Source organism: Garra rufa, chromosome 6 (assembly GCF_049309525.1).
Source record: "Garra rufa chromosome 6, GarRuf1.0, whole genome shotgun sequence".
Taxonomy (NCBI): Eukaryota; Metazoa; Chordata; class Actinopteri; order Cypriniformes; family Cyprinidae; genus Garra; species Garra rufa.
The window spans coordinates 20061703-20078137 of record NC_133366.1 but is presented as its reverse complement, the minus strand read 5'-3'; the positions used below and the strand labels follow the sequence as shown (position 1 = coordinate 20078137).

At 41.3% G+C, this 16435-nt stretch overlaps 1 protein-coding gene across 1 annotated transcript in view; it reads right to left on the bottom strand.

The window, feature by feature from the left end:
- Positions 1-2962: 2962 nt before the first annotated feature.
- The window catches only part of sptbn4b (spectrin, beta, non-erythrocytic 4b), a 32601-nt gene continuing 19128 nt past the window's right edge, over positions 2963-16435 (bottom strand). Inside the window, exons 11-18 of the mRNA XM_073843100.1 lie at positions 14951-15035; positions 14659-14855; positions 12027-12826; positions 10572-10632; positions 10228-10487; positions 9154-9324; positions 9016-9058; positions 2963-5908 (exon numbers count right to left, since the gene is read on the bottom strand). Coding sequence (XP_073699201.1) covers positions 5675-5908; positions 9016-9058; positions 9154-9324; positions 10228-10487; positions 10572-10632; positions 12027-12826; positions 14659-14855; positions 14951-15035 — 1851 coding nt within the window. The 3' untranslated portion in view covers positions 2963-5674. The remainder of the gene's footprint in view (positions 5909-9015; positions 9059-9153; positions 9325-10227; positions 10488-10571; positions 10633-12026; positions 12827-14658; positions 14856-14950; positions 15036-16435) is intronic.

The following is a 16435-nucleotide window of genomic DNA, read 5'->3' as shown; positions in this document are numbered from 1 at the left end:
CATCCCTTGCACCCTCCTGCTTTCTTCCTCTCAGGAGCCTGTGAACTCTGTCTTACAACTCAGGTCTTTCAGGCCAAACTCCTCCGTGCCATGGACGAGTCCGGCTCAGACCCCGCAGCTTTCAGAGAGCTGTGCTGAGCCCTACCTAAGCACAGTAACCCCGGCCCAATTAGTGCTGGACCAGGCACCTCAGGCGTCTTCCTGATCTGCAGGACAGGAAGAGGAAGGGGCCAAGTCTCGCTGGAGCTTCCTCTTTCAATAATCACAAGATCAACACGGGCCTCGAAGACCCCTGCGTTTCAGCAGAGTGTTGTCCACCTCGGTTCAGAGCAAGGACGTAGAAGTCCTACGCGCCAAGAAGAGAAATTTGCTTGCGAAAGGACCTGTGGGAACAGTCCCCCAGCTCAGAGCAAGCCAGGCTTCTACAGCTGCTACTTCCTTGTCCCCATAAAGGATGGCGGTCTAAGACCCATCCTCGATCTCAGACACCTGAACTGCATTCTGAATTACCTTGACGACTGGCTCATCCTGACCCAGTCAGAGGACAAGCTACTACTGTATCTCACAGATCCTTCCTCCTCATCCACCTGGATTGCCTGCGACTCAGGGTCAATTTTGCCAAGAGTGTGCTGTCTCCCAGCCAACAGATATAGTTTCTGTGAGCCGTTCTTGACTTCACCTAAATGAGGGCTGTAGTCGTGCCAGAACAAGCACTGGCCATTCAGCAGCTTGTGGCCTTGTTCAAAATCGGATTCTCTCACCCTCTCAAGGTTTCGCATGCGGCCCCTTCAGTATTGGCTGAGTCAAGGTGGACCAGTCCTGCGTAGTAGCCCTAGCCCTTCAGTGGACATGGACATAGTCTGCAGAAGGAAGATGGTCTCGACAGATGCTTCCAACTCAGGTTGGGGAGCGCTGTGCGACAGCAAACCTGCTTTCGGTCACTGGTCGAAAACAGAAGGTTGCCTTCACATCAACTGCCTGGAAATGCTGGCAGTATGTTTGGGCCTTCACACCTTTCTGCCGGATCTGAAAGGACACCATGTCTTAGTCCACTCAGACAGCATGACGGTAGTGTCCTATATAAACCGCCATGGTGGTCTCTACTCGAGGCGCCTCTTCACTTTGGTAACACGCTTCTTGGAATGGCCTCAGCTCAATTTGCATTCTCTGAGAGCAATGCATGTGCCGGGCAAGCTGAACCAAGGAGCGATATGGTGCCTCAGAGCAACGTCCCCTTGGAGGAGTGGATGCTCCACCCTTAGACGGTTCAGAGAATCTGCAAGATTTTTGGCAAGGTAGGAGTCGACCTCTTTGCCTCAGAAGACCACTCTCACCGGCCAATTTATTTTTTGAAGGACCGGGATGCGTTGGCCCACGACTGGCCCAACCTCCTCCTTTACGCATTTCCTCCGATTGCCCTGATCCCACAGGTTATCAGGCGAATCAGGGATCAGAAACACAATTTTCTGTTAGTGGCCCCATTCTAGAGGAACCAGCACTGGTTCGCAGATCTGTCTCGGCTGCTCTCAGACAAAATGATATGGCACCCCCAACCTGAGTTGTTGGCACTGCACCTATGGCCTTTCGATGGGAGCCTGCAAACTTACCTGATCACTGTCCACGAGACGGCTCTATGGCTTTAAATGGTCTGTTTTCTCCACCTGGTGTACAGCCCGTGGCACGGACCCAGTTTCCTGCAAAATTTCTCTGATACTGTCCAGTCGGTGGGCAGGGACAACCTAGTTGTTTGATATTTGAAGGGGTCCAGGAGGCTCAACTCACCTCGCCCCATCACCGTCCATTTGTGGGATCTGCCCACAGTGTTGAGGGCCCTGAAGAGCCCTCCCTTTGAGCTGCTGCAGTCCATTGACCTCTGCCCTCTGACATTAAAAACCACTCTGCTACTGGCATTAGCTTCGGTAAAAATGGATGGGTGACTTATAGGCACTCTCTGTAAGCCTCGTCTGCCTCGAGTTCGGGCCTAATGACTCTAAGGTCATCCTGAAGCCAAGGCAGGGCTATGTGCCCAAAGTGTACTCGACTCCATTCAGAGCCCAGATTATTACTCTCATGGCGCTTCCTCCTTCAGAGCAAGACAAAGAATTTAACCTCTGCCCTGTTAGGGCATTGAGGAGTTATATCGAGTATTCCGCTTCATTCAGACAATCGGAACAGCTGTTTGTATTCTTCGGGGCCATACCAAAGGGCTTCTGGTCACGAAGTTGATTAAAGTTGTACTTGCTCTTCAAATCCAGTACTAATGGTAGTTGCCCATTCTTGTATGCTCTTGGCCTTCAGCATGAGTTCCGAGGCTGTACGAATCCCTTGAGATGGTCGTTTAGGTTGGGCCAATTTTGACCCTATTATTCCGCAGGGTTCCTGCGATTAGACTGCCCCAATTAGCCCCCCTGGTGCTAGGACTAAATCAAGTATTAGTCATCCTTCTAGCACAGCACGGCTGGATTGTACTGGTTCCCCATAGCGTCTTAAGCAAATGCAGTACGAGTAAAGTATACTTGGTTACTAACGTAACCTCAGTTTCCTGAGATGTGGGCTCCGCTGCCGAGCCATTGGTTCGTTTTTTATTCACTGCACGAACCAATGGCCGTGCAGTTACACTGCGTTATTGAAAAAGGCTTCAGTCTCTGAGAAAAATGGGTTTTTCCCCATAGCGTCTTAAGCAGATGCAGTACTCGTTCCTGTATCTCAGGGAACTGAGGTTACATTAGTAACCGAGTACGTTTTTTGGTCCAGGGTCACATATGTAAAAAAAATATTACATAAGCTGTAACACAAAACTCTTCATGTATGTTCTGTTTTCAAAAATGAATTCAGCTATACACAGTTTAACAAATTATAGATCATACACTCACATATTAGCCTAATTGTAGTTAGGCCTTTACAAGGACATGGAGGTGCTAATTACAGAACAAATGAAAAAGGAGACATTCGACATATCACAAGCTGTATTTATCAAGGAATTAACTGTACAGAGTCAGTCAGGATCTGAATTATACAGCATTCATTCATTCACTGTTTCCATGTGTATTAGTGTCACCCTTGAACAGTGGCTGTGAGTGAGAATGAGAGTGGTTTCATCATGCACAGCAGTACCATTACAGGGACAATGTCATTCATGCAACCTGAATTGCCCAGTTCCCTTTCCATTTCTTTCCTTTGAGCTTTGGAGAAATTACCCCACGGATATTCAAAACTGATATTAAAACCCATCAAATGTTCTTATTTCACAGCAGAAAAAAAGAGCATTTTTGTTTGTACAGAAGCAATTACAATTTGTACAGGTCATCGAGCTGCTGAGCTAAAACCAGTGGTGCTTAAGGGTCTGACACTATAGACACGACATGGGGTTTCAGATAAAAATATTACTGTGAGGGTTCATCTGACATAAAACCTGCTTAACGTGTGATACTGTATATATAAAAGTAATGAAACAACTTTTAAGAATATAGACAAGAGACTTAGAGCTATTAAACCATAAAACAATATGTATTTTCTGTTAGGGGTTGTGGGTTGTGCTTTCTGTTGATTGAATGGATCAAATCCATCTCGGATTTAATAACATTTTTTAAATGTTTCCAAATGCTTCCAGTTACACACAACAACTTATACGTCTCAACAGTTTCATGTCCATCAACTTGTATGTGATGAAAGCAGCTAACTAAGAAAGAAACACATTGTTTTATAGTACTGCTAGCTGAGCTGATCACAAAATGGAGCTACTCGTCCCAGACCCTCAAGCACCAATCCTCTGCTCACAATAGCACTGTGCAATGGGGCAGTAATTTAGTGCAAAGGAAAAGTTGCATAAATTTTCTACTTGCAAGTGTATACATAATTTCCGTTCGCCACCACGTTGGATACTTTTACTGCATACCCTCTGCCTGTATAAGTTATTCTATTGCATAAAAATAGGATTTTTTTTTTGTACCAAAAATTAGACTCGGAGACAAAACCAAGGGCGTCAAAGGAAGAGAAATTCAGACCCAGACACAGAAAGCTCTTTAGATATATATACAATGCTTTGAGATTGTATAGAGAGAAAATGAGAGCTGACAATTGTATATTTAAAAGCAGGGATATTACAAAAGCATTTGCATGATGCTCTGTTCAGATAAAGGAACAAACATGAACTTGCAGAGAAAAAACGACTAACTTGTTGATTGAAAAAAAACATACATGAACGTCATCCTCCCTGGTTTACAATTCTCTTTACAGAAAGAGGACCATTGCTTCTAACATTATTTAGCCTTTTTTACATTTAAAGACAACGTGTTAAGGACCACAGCTGACAGACTTTAGGACAATGAGGCACAAATATAATACCTGAAACCATTATGTTCTGTTTAACACACACACTTTGACATTTAGTTTCAACCCTGTATGTTGCATGAAAAAAAATCACAATGCAGTCACAATGTAGTGTGCATGTGTATTGATGGATCTCAAAAGAACCAAATCGGATTTGTGTCATTATTGGCAGAGCTGTCTAAAGCATGGACTGCTTTTCTTGCAATATACCTTGCATTTTTGCTAGCTATGGGCTCTCTATAGTATTACCTGCAGAACTACACAATTCAAAGATGTAATTAACCTGGTTTTTGCCAATCGGGAAAAACAATCACATAATAACAAATACATGGCATCTTACAAACGCGCATCATCAGTTAAATCATTCAGCCCTCAGTGCAATACTTGGAAATAATGTTGGGAGAAAGTGACAAAAGGAAAAAAAAACAATCAGTTCTGTGCTTGGAAGACTTTTGAGGATAAATAAAATGATGTACGTTTAGAAGAGCTTGATGGCGAATGCGATGTGTACATGCATAGGCACATACACACAACCCATTTGGTAATCTGTCATTAAAAGAGCAAATGAACTCTCACTAAACATGTAATGCATAATATGAGATTAATGATTGAGACTTTCCTTCACATTGGGGAAAAATCTTGTATGAAACCAACAAACCCTAGTAGTCAAATCTGAGAATGCACACTCACAGCAGGTGAGCTGCTTCCCTTTATACCTTTAGACCGTTTACTTCTTCATTTGAAAGTTAAACCTTGTAGGCATGCTCTGATATGTCATATGGCGTTTAAACATGGTCTACAAAGTGGCAAGACGAGAATCAAAATCGCGTGGAAGAGCCAATGAATACAAATCAACACGTTAACAGTATAAAAGAGCAAAACAACTTACAAAATAAACAGGACAAAACATGCTCTTCAGAAAAAAGACCGAACTTGAGAAAGATTTTGGCATATTTCCATTCTCTTCAGCGCGAGATTGTATAGAACTGATGTTGAAACGTACAATATACAAAGAGATAGACGGGTACACATACATACGGGTCATCGTTTTCTCAGATGGATTAGAAAATAATCTTCATGAGCTACTTTACTATCTTTCTCTTTTATCCTCCATTTGCCTATGCTATCAGCTCTTTGGCCCATATGGAGCTCCTGAATTGTCATGGTCCTCGGCAGCCGCTAGAGGGCGCTCACTGACACGTGAGCTTTGTGCGCCTCCACGCTGCCTGATGCCATACTCAACTGGACAGCAAGACATAAAGGGAGTTCACAGTGACGCCTTCGTTTCCTGATTCTGTCAGAGCACTTTCCTGGATTTCCGAAGTCCTCATTGCTATGGTGTGCCTCATTTCTTCTTGCCTGTCTTTTTCTCAGGCTTTTCACCCTTGTCTGAGCGCACGGATCCCCCGTCGGCTCGGTCTGACTTTTCGCCTCTTTCCGAGCCGCCTGCCCTGCTGCCATCCCTGCGCGTTCCCTCGTCAGTAGATGAGGTAGTTGGATTGGTCTGCCCCAGTTTAGCCATCTCTTCATGTTCACTGATACTGGCATTTATACTCGTGATCCAGCTTTTCAGATCGTCCTGTAGACCAAAGATAGATTGAAGACTTCACACAAAAAAAGTTGACCTGAATGAATGCAATGACCTCCATAGAAAGCTTAGGAGATTTTTGCAGAATCTAAACACCTGTAATCTACAAAGTTCTACATGTTCTCCAACCATTGTGGGTTTTTTTTACACTATATTGCCAAAAGTATTGGGACACCCCTTTCTAATGAACAGGCTTGACTACCGTAGTCATTTCCATGATTTCTATAATAACACGACAAACCATCTGTGTATAAGGCATGGTTCAAATAGAAATGATTGATTCAGTCAGTGTGGAAGAACTTGACTGGTCTGCATAAAGCCAAGTCCTAATCCCAGCTGAACACCTCTGGTGTGACTTTAAATGCAGATCTTGAGTCAAAAACTCATCACCAAACACCAATGATTTGTACATGCACTACATGGACAAAAGTATTGGCACACCCCTTTCTTTAGAACAGAAAAATGCACTTCCAAAACTGTGGCAACAAATATGAAAACATAAATAATGTATTTACAAATTGTATTTCCATCTCTGTTGCAACAGTTTTGGATTAGTCTAAATTGACTGCACCCATACGTACATGTCATTGGTGTTTGGTGATAAGTTTTTGGCTCAAGGTCTGTGAAGGTGTTTAGCTGGGATTAGGACTTGGCTTTATGCAGACCAGTCAAGTTCTTCCACACTGACTGAATTAATCATTTCTATTTGAACCATGCCTTATGCACAGAGGCATTGTCATGTTAGAATAAAAAAAGGGTCCTGTCCAAACTGTTGCTATAAAATTAGAAGCACCCAATTCCCTATAATATCATTATATGTTTAAATATTGAGATTTGTACTCATGGAAATTACTAAAGTAGTCAAACCTGTTCATTAGAAGGGGTGTCCCAGTACTTTTGGCAATATAGTGTATATTAAACATTAAGGGTGCTTTCACACCTGGCACTTTGTTTTGGAACCTGGTGCATTTCCCCCCTTAGCTTGGTTCATTTGGGTATATGTGAACATGGCAACAGCGCTCAGATCCGTGCCAAAACAATCGGTCTGAGATCACCTGAACGAGGTTAAAAAATGATTAAAAAGCTAACTTTGGAGCAGTTCGGTTGTAGTGAGAAAGCAATCCTATCCAACGGACCAACAAACCAGGCTATATCAAAATGTATAATGGGTAATTACAGTTCTGTGAAAAGCAGTAGCTTTGTTGTTTTGCTAATACCTCTTAAAATGAACCTGTGAATGTTTATGTGTGGGCACGTCTTCGCCATTCAAAATCAAAGCACGCCTTTTTATTTTATAATGGCGTCTTATTGCTGTCTTTGTAGTAGGTGCATTTTAAAAAGTTTTTCCCGACGAATCCTGGACTCAACAATAGTTTTGCAACCATAAGCTGTTGTTGTTGACAGTTTTACTCGCGCATGACTTGTATTAACACATTTGGTCTGTTTAGAAACTTTGGCGTGTGAAAGCGAACCACACCAAGAATAAAATACAACATTGTAATAATTTTAATCCCTGTTTAAAAGAAAAATCGATCTACAGGTGTGAAAGCACTCTAAGATTCATTTGATGAATGCTTTCTGCCAATAAGCATGTAGTCCTTTCTGCGACTCCACTAATAACTAATTGGTTTGGTCAGGCTAGTTCAAGCTGGTAAACCAACATAAAGGATTGGTTCACTACTGAAATGAAATTCATCCAAGATGTTCATGTTTTTCTTTCTTCAGTCGAAAAGAAATTAAAGTTTTTGAGGAAAACATTCCAGGATTTTTCTCCATATAGTGGACTTCAATGGTGCTCAACAGACCAAAGGTGCAAATTGCAGTTTCTAATGTGATTACGTAAATACAGAGCTAGTGCAAGACGAGCATTTGTAGGTAAGAAGTATATACATTTTTATTTTTTTTAAAAAACCTATTGATCCTCATTGAAGTCCACTATATGGAGAAAAATCCTTTAATGTTTTCCTCAAATCCTTAATTTCTTTACGACTGATGAAAGAAAGACATGAATATATTGGATGACTTGGGGGTGAGTACATTATCAGGAAATTTTAATTCTGGAGTGAACTAATTCTTTAAAACAGCAATAAACCAGTGTGCTACATAAATCAGTTTTTCTGAAAATATCTGCAGATTTCATCTAGGCCTGCTTACCCTTACGAAAAAGAAGTTTATTCAAGTGTGCTTTTAGTATACTTATTTTAAACGTTAAAATGGGGAAATATACTTTCAGTATACTTTTTATGTACTTCTGAGAAATGTGCTTTATATACTTCTCACAAATATACTTAAAATGACATCTAAGTATACTTGACTTATTCTTAGAAAAAGTCTAAATATATTTGAGCTATACTTGTGCTCTGAGAATCTGTGTTTTCCTTGTAAAGAAGTGAAGAAGAAACCGAAACAACAGATGCTTCCACATGTAATCTAACACAATCATCAGATATAAAACAGCATTATAGATAATAATGACTGTCAAGCTTAGGGGTGTTGATCAACTCCATCTACATTCTGATTATCATCAATAGTCTTTTTTTTAGCTTTTTGTTTAAAATGTTGTTTATTTATTTATTTATTTATTTATTGTGTATACAGTAAGTATACAGCAGTATACTTAAGTATACAGTAGTACTTAAAGTATGATGTAAAGTTTACTTAAAGAAAACTTACGAGTATACTTGCAGTATAAAACTACTAAACTAGTAGTTTACTGAAACTATATTTCAAAGTGTACTAAAAATGCATAAAAAAGTATTTAATTACTAAACTATCAGTATACCTATAAGTTCGCTTTTAGTATACTTGCAGTACAAGCTAAAAACATAGATGTAAACTAGTTTTGTACTGTTATACTTAAAGTATACTCAAAAGTGGGCCAATTTAGTCTCAAGAAGTAATGAAATAGTACACTTAAAAGTATACTACTAGTACACTGATATTTGTATACTTACTACATAAAGTATACTTAAAAATATACTTGAACTTTACTAAAGTATACTTAATAAAATAAACTTTATTAGAGGGAATTAAAGTCGGCCCAAAATGACCCAAAACTTAAAATGATGGAAACCAACAAGAATAAAAAAGCAACTCACCTCATCTTTAGCATGAAACAGAAACTCACTTCCATCCTTAGTTCTAAAATTATAAAGCAAAATGAATGTTATGCAAAATGGACACTACTGGAGTAACCAATCTTTTTGGAAAAGCTAATAAAAGTGCTGATGAAGTACTTGAGAGTGAAGACATTCTTCTTCTTTTTGTAACCATTGTTGATATCGCAGGCACAACGGCTCAAGTTGATAAGCGGCTCATTGTTGTAAGGTGTGGAGGTGTTCTTCGCATCCTTATAGAAGCCCAGCTCACCCTTATTCAGCACACAGTACAAGTTCACCCAAGATCTGCTGCAATGTGGGAGAGAAAGCAGAAGGTTTGACCATCAGAGCCTAGATGACACCATAAACCGACTAGCTACTCACCTACTGAGTCTGGGATGACCAGCCCTTAAGACTGAGCAAGACCAAACTGCTGCAGAGATTATTAGACTTTTAGAAAGAGACGGACAGACCATGGCTTACCTTTGTAGAGAGGGAGAAGAACAGTCAGCGGCAAAGAGAGCATAAGAAAGAAGAGATGTATTGGTTAATGAGATATACTGCAATATAATTGCAAATGCTAGTATGAAAATGGCTTCAGTGAACAGGCAGATTATGTGCAAGTACATGCCACAAAAGAACAGACAGCCATTCTTTTGAGTTTCTTAAACTCCTCAATGCAATGAATTGTTTAGTGGCTTAGGCTGCAAAGGTGGTGCATCCGGTCGTCTATAAAATGGCTGCTGTATAAAGCTGTGAGGGGTGAAGGCTTCATACCTTGCTAGCCATGGCTTCAGAAACCCAGCATCTGTTGGTCTTCTGACACAGCATCATCCACCAACCAGGCAGATTTTAGTATTACCATGCAAGTGGCAAGCAGTGCTAACAGCTAGCTATTTTCTGCCATTGCTGGACATGAAACTTGTAATCAGAAATGACAGCCAAACTGCTGCTCCTTAGTTTAACTTCAGGAAACATTTTAGGCTTGTAAAGCATTCAGGCATATCCCAGTTTGACTTGAAACTTGGTGAAAGAAAATAAGAGCTGCCTTGTAATAACAAATGTTAGTGCTCTAAGCATCAGTACACAATGCTAATAACAACATTAGCATAGCTTTGAATAACCAATCATACTGATTGGCATATTTGGTTTAGCCGTTTCCATGCTAGTTCCATGCCATGTGCCTATCATTTTCAGACCAAAAAGCCCCACCTGTTTGAACTCTTCTTTTGGCTCTCAATGTCTATTTTGCGGAAGAGGAATCCTTCTCGCTGGGCCGTGTGGGTAGGTGGCTGGGGTACTGGCGGACTGCTCTGGGCCGGCGCAGATCTTGAGCGCCGCGTTTCGCCAGCCGTTGGCTCCTTGGGTCGTGGTCGTCTTCTCGGTTTGGGTCTGTCGCGAGCACGTGGCCGGTCCGGTCTGGAAGACTTCTCAGGTAAACCGTTGGGTAGACGTGGAACCTCTCCTCGGGCCTGAGTTGTAAACAAACAGCAATGAAAATGGGACAAAATGCAGTTTGAAAGAACGATTAGCCAAACATTAGATGGTCCACACACCTGTGCTGCTTCTCTTTCCTGAAGCTGCTCCACAATCTCAGCTAGCGTCGTCCTTTTTTCCCTGCCGATAAAAAGGGAAAATCTGAGACCTGGAAGTGCTATTTTGCACAAACAGAAAGCTGCTTTGAAGTCAATATAGGAAACCATTTAGAATCATTTTACTTCATTAATGTAACAAGTTAAAGGGATAGTTCACCCAAAAATGAAAATTTGATGTTTATCTGCTTATCCCCAGGGCATCCAAGAGGTAGATGACTTTGTTACTTCAGTAGAACCCAAACAAAGATTTTTAACTCAAACCGTTGCAGTCTGTCAGTCATCTATCAAAAAAACATACACAGACAAAACCAAATTAAACCCTACGGCTCGTGACGATACATTGATGTCTTAACACATGAAACAATCGGCCTGTGCAAGAAACTAAACAGTATTTATATATTTTTTACCTCTGATCCACAGCAATGTCCTACTGTCCTGAGCGCGTTCACCACAGACGGCGCGTACTCGCCAACATGCTCTGGCATATAGTATGTCACTCATTGTTTACTGTGCAGAGACATTGTGGGTACAGCAGCCACTCAAAATGGCAATTATTGTGCTTATCCTGATTTTTGCAACCGATTAAAAACTAAAAGATTACATTTGCTTGCACAAACTCATCCGGATGTGTTGAGTTTTCGCCGAGCCTGATCGACTGAAGTTATGGTTGCGAACATGTTGTGAACACGCTCAGGACAGTTGGACATTGTGGTGGATCAGAGGTAAAAAATTCTATCAATACTGTTCAATTTCTTGCACAGACCAATTTTTTAGTGTCTTAAGTCCTCAATGTATCGTCACGAGCTGCAGGGTTTAATTTGGTTTTGTCTGTGTATGTTTTTTTGACTCTCAGAGCCATGAAACCAATTGACTGCCATTATATAACATGACAGACTGCAATGGTTTGAGTTAAAAATCTTCATTTGTGTTCTACTGAAGTCACCTACATCTTACGAACAGTGATTGGTTGTTTGACATGTCGGTCAAACGGCCTTATGGACAGGCCTTGGCCAATGAAAGCTGCCATGAATTCCAGACCTTCAGCCCTCAGACTGAAGGTCTGGCTACGCGAGACTACCTACATCTTGGAAGCCCTGGGGGTTTTTGGGTAAGCTATCCCTTTAAAAAGGATGTTCAACAAGACAATGTGCGACAAGAAGAATTTATCCATCAGGAAATGACTGGACTGTGATTCGTGTAAAGCAAAATGCAGTCAAGTAGTTGTCCTAGGAATCAGGCCAAATTTACTTGAGCCTCTACTTGTTGTGAACTGACCTGGTGACCAGAAATTGAAACGTGAAGGTGGAGTTTGCCTCTTTTGATTTGGCTAATGGGTAACAGTAACCAACAGGTGATGCTGAAAAGGGAAGTCTTTAGTAATGTGGTTTGCTTGCGGTCACAAAAGCAGTCACTCACCCGCCTGCGGAGCGTCTGTCTGACTGCTCCCTTGCCTCCTGCTCACTGCTGTCCCGTCTCTCCATTCGGTGTCTGTCCCTACGGCGCACCTCATGACCTTCATGTTCACTAGATGTCTGTCTCTCCAGCCTCCTCTCTGCCCTCTCAGCTCGTTCTCTCCACACCTCCTGAGGCAGCTCATCCCGGCGTGCCTGAATCAGCTGCTCGGTGGACAATTGTCTTTCCAACCGCGACTCCCTCGGAGGGGGATGCTGCTCCACCAGAAGCTCTGAGCGACTGCTCCCGCTCCCTCCCACCACGCTGTTCAAGCGTTCTCTTCCTCCACCTGGCTCCTGGAGCACCACCTCTGCCATCACGTTCTCATGATAGCGTTCCCGCTCCTTCTCTCTCTCCAGCAAGGGGTGGACCACCTCATGGATGTGTTCGATCTTCTGCTGCGGGATTTGGGCCTTGAATTCCGGTCGCAAATGGGTGACCTTGTGCTCCATAGCGGTGCCTAGTCCTGCAGCCACACCAACAATCCCAGCATTCCTGGCTTCCTGAAGGCGGTAAGTAGCAGCTCCATTCATGATGGGAGTGTAGTTGGCCACGGTAGAACCCAGTCTGCGGACCACGGATGAGGGAGAGGGTTGAGGGGTGATGCGCTCCACCCGGGTCTCGCCCTGCTCGTATATGGTCTGTCTTAGGATAGAGGAAGGGCTACTGCGAGCTGGAGAAGAGTCCTGAGGGTCCAAGAAAACCTTCCGTCCCAGCAAGGGTGTTGGGGGAAGCTTACTCTGCTCTGCCTTTATTTTCTCAACCTAAATCATAAAACAAGAGGATTTGTTATCATTTATACACCCACGATTCCATTCTGTCATTAATAGTTAATTATATATGTGCTGCAGCATATGCTGGTTAGGTATGTTTTAAAACATGGCTGCTAGTTTAAGCTGGTCCTTAGCTGGTCATGAGCTGGTCCTAAGCAGCAGTTTAGGCCCAGCACATGACCAGCTTAAACCAGCTCAAAGCAGCAGCCATGCTTCAAAACATACAGTCAAGCCCGAAATTATTCATACCCCTGGCAAATTCTGACTTAAAGTTACTTTTATTCAACCAGCAAGTTTTTTTTTTGGACTGAAAATGACACAGGCTTCTCCCAAAAGATAATAAGAGGATGTACAAGAGGCATCATTGTGGAAAAAATATTTCTCAGCTTTTATTTACATTTGAACAAAAAGTGGCATGTCCAAAATTATTCACCCCCTTTGCAAACTGTCACAGTCTATGGGAAAATCCAAAGTTCTGTACCATTCCAAATAGTCCAAGCTGTTCTAAAGCATCCAGATTACCCTGATTCATTGGGAACAGCTGTTTTAATCAACTCAACAGGTGAAAAACAGAAGCTCTCTGCTGTTGGTTTGTGGGCAGTCATGGCTAATACAAAGGAGCTCACTGAGGACCTGCGGCTGCGCATTGTGGCTGCTCACAAGTCAGGAAAGGGCTATAAGACCATATCTAAATGTTTTGAAGTTCCAGCGGCTACAGTGCAAAGTATTATTAAAAAATACAAGACGTTACGCACTGTGACAAATCTCAGAGGACGTGGTCGGAAGCCAAAAGTGACACCTGTGCTGGCCAGGAGGATAGTCAGAGAGGTAAAAAAGAATCCAAGGATCACCACCAAGAACATCCTGATGAATCTGGGCTCTGCTGCTGGCAACATCTCAAGGCAGACAGTCCACAGACACTGCACATCGCTGGGTTCCACGGACGCAGACCACGGTGGGCACCACTTCTCCAGATAAGGCACAAAAAAGCCATTTGGCCTTTGCAAATGCTCATCTGGACAAAGAAGAAGACTTCTTGTCTTCTGTTTTATGGTGAAATGAAACAAAAATTGAATTGTTTGGCCACAATAAAGTAGCCTTCATTTGGCGTAAAAAAGGAGAAGCCTTTAACCCTAAGAACATAGCTAAAGATGAATGGGCAAAATACCAGTGGAGACATGCAAAAAGCTGGTCAGCAATTATAGGAAGGGTTTGATTGCTGTAATAGCCAATAAAGGCTTTTCTGTTGATTATTGAGAAGGGTATGAATAATTTTGGACATGCCACTTTTTGTTCTCTCCAAAAATTCAAAAGTAATAATTTTTTCCACAATGATGCCTCTTGTATATCGTCTTATTATCTTCCGGGAGACGTCTGTGTCATTTCTAATAAATAAAAACTGGCTGGTTGAATAAAAGTAACTTTAAGTCAGAAATTGCCAGCTTGGACAAATTTCATGCTTGACTATACCTAATAATATGCTTATTTTTTAATCTGGGCTACTAGTAAAAATTGCACAAGTAAAATTTTAGGACAGTACCACAGCAGTCAAAGGTACAACTACTGTTTAATATTGGTAAAAATGTTGCAATTAACAACTAATGCATGTGGATCTGTTTGCAGTTTTTAATGTTGCCCCGGGGTGTATAATCCCTCTACTCCAGTGCCACTATCCTACAGAGATCAGTCCTAACCAAAAAACTCTGTACCAGCTAATCAACGTCTTCAGAATTACTCAAAACTTCCAGGCAAGTGTTTTTGGCCAGGTTGGATCTAAATGGGTTTAGTTTAGTCCTTGGGTTTAGTTGGCTGGTATCTATTACCGTGGTAAGACGACGTAAAGAGCTGAAGCGTTCTTCCCATGTGGCCGCAGCTTTCCGAAAGGCTTCGTGTCTGCGAATCAGCTGTTCAACCTCATCCACACTGCCGCCCAGTTCATTACTACTTAGGAAGGGTTCCTGAGCAGTGAGCCAGGCCTCGGCTACCACTGCTTCCTGAGCAAACTGATGCACCTCCAACACTGAGAAGACACAGAAAGTGAGATGTTGAGGCACATGAAACTGTTTACATAATTTATGCATAATGTTTGTTCTCTGTTAGCCTCATTTCACCCACTTTGCTGCAGCTCTTCCCAGTGTCTGTCCCATTTCTCAGTGAGCTCTTGCTGCTTGGCCAAAACCTTCTCCAGCTTTTCTTTGATCTGAAACGGTCAATACTCCACAGTCAGAAGACAGCTTAGAATATCATGTAGACATCAGCTCTAAGGCTGGAAACATACTTTACACAAGAACTACAACAGAGTCAGAAATGCAAGCAGTTACATCGTACATGTAGTTGAGGTTAAAAGTTTACATACACCTTGAAAAATGTTGATTATTTCACCCAAAAAAGAGGGATCATACAAAATGCATGCTAATTTTTGTTTAGTACTGACCTGTTATAAGATATTTCACATAAAAGACCTTTACATATAGACCACAAGAGAAAATAAAAGTTTAATTTATAAAAATGACCCTGATCAAAAGTTTACACACACTTGATTATTAATACTGTGTTGTTACCTGAATGATCCACAGCTGTTTTTTTTTTGTGATAGTTGTTCATGAGTCCCTGGTTTGTCCTGAACAGTTAAACTGCCTGCTGTTCTGCAGAAAAAGCCTTCAGGTCCTACAAATTCTTTTTCTTTTTTCAGCATTTTGGTGTATTTGAACCCTTTCCAACAATGACTGTATGATTTTGAGATCCATCTTTTCACACTGAGGGCAACTGAAGGACTCAAACGCAACTATTACAGAAGGTTCAAATGCTCACTGATACTTCAGAAGGAAATCAATGCATTAAAAGCCATTCAAAACTTTTTCAATTTGAAGATCAGGGTAAATTTAACTTATTTTGTCTTCGAGGAACCATATAAGTATTTTCTGTAGCTTCTGAAGGGCAGTACTAAATAAAAAAAAAAAATCGAAATGTAAAAAAAACACTTTATGTTCAAAAGTTTAACGCTAAATGCACTGTGTTTCCTTCTGGAGCATCAGTGAGTGTTTGAACCTTCTGTAATAGTTGCATATAAATCCCTCAGTTGTCCTCAGTGTGAAAAATAATAATTAAAAAATCATACAGTCATTGTTAGAAAGGGTTTAAATACACAAAAAAGCTGAAAAACCAAATAATTTGTGGGACATGAAGGATTTTCTGATCAGGACAAACAAGGACACTCATGAACAACTATCACTAAACAAAAAACAAAAAAAATAAAATAAAAAAACAGCTTTGAATCATTCAGGTAACAACACAGAATTAAGAATCAAGTGTATGAAAACTTTTGAACAGGGTCATTTTTATACATTTAACTATTATTTTCTCTTGTAGACTATATATAAACGTCTTTTATGTGAAATATTATATTCATGTCAGTATTAAATTTTGGGACGCATTTTGTATGATCCCTCTTATTTTGATAAAACATCCTTGTATTGCTGTAGCAGTAACAAGCCACCATATTAACGGAGGGAATAAACTCTTTCAGATGTAAGTTTTTGAAAGAGAAAATTGACTGTAGAAGAGTTTATGTTAATACACACTATAATGTCCCATCTGGCA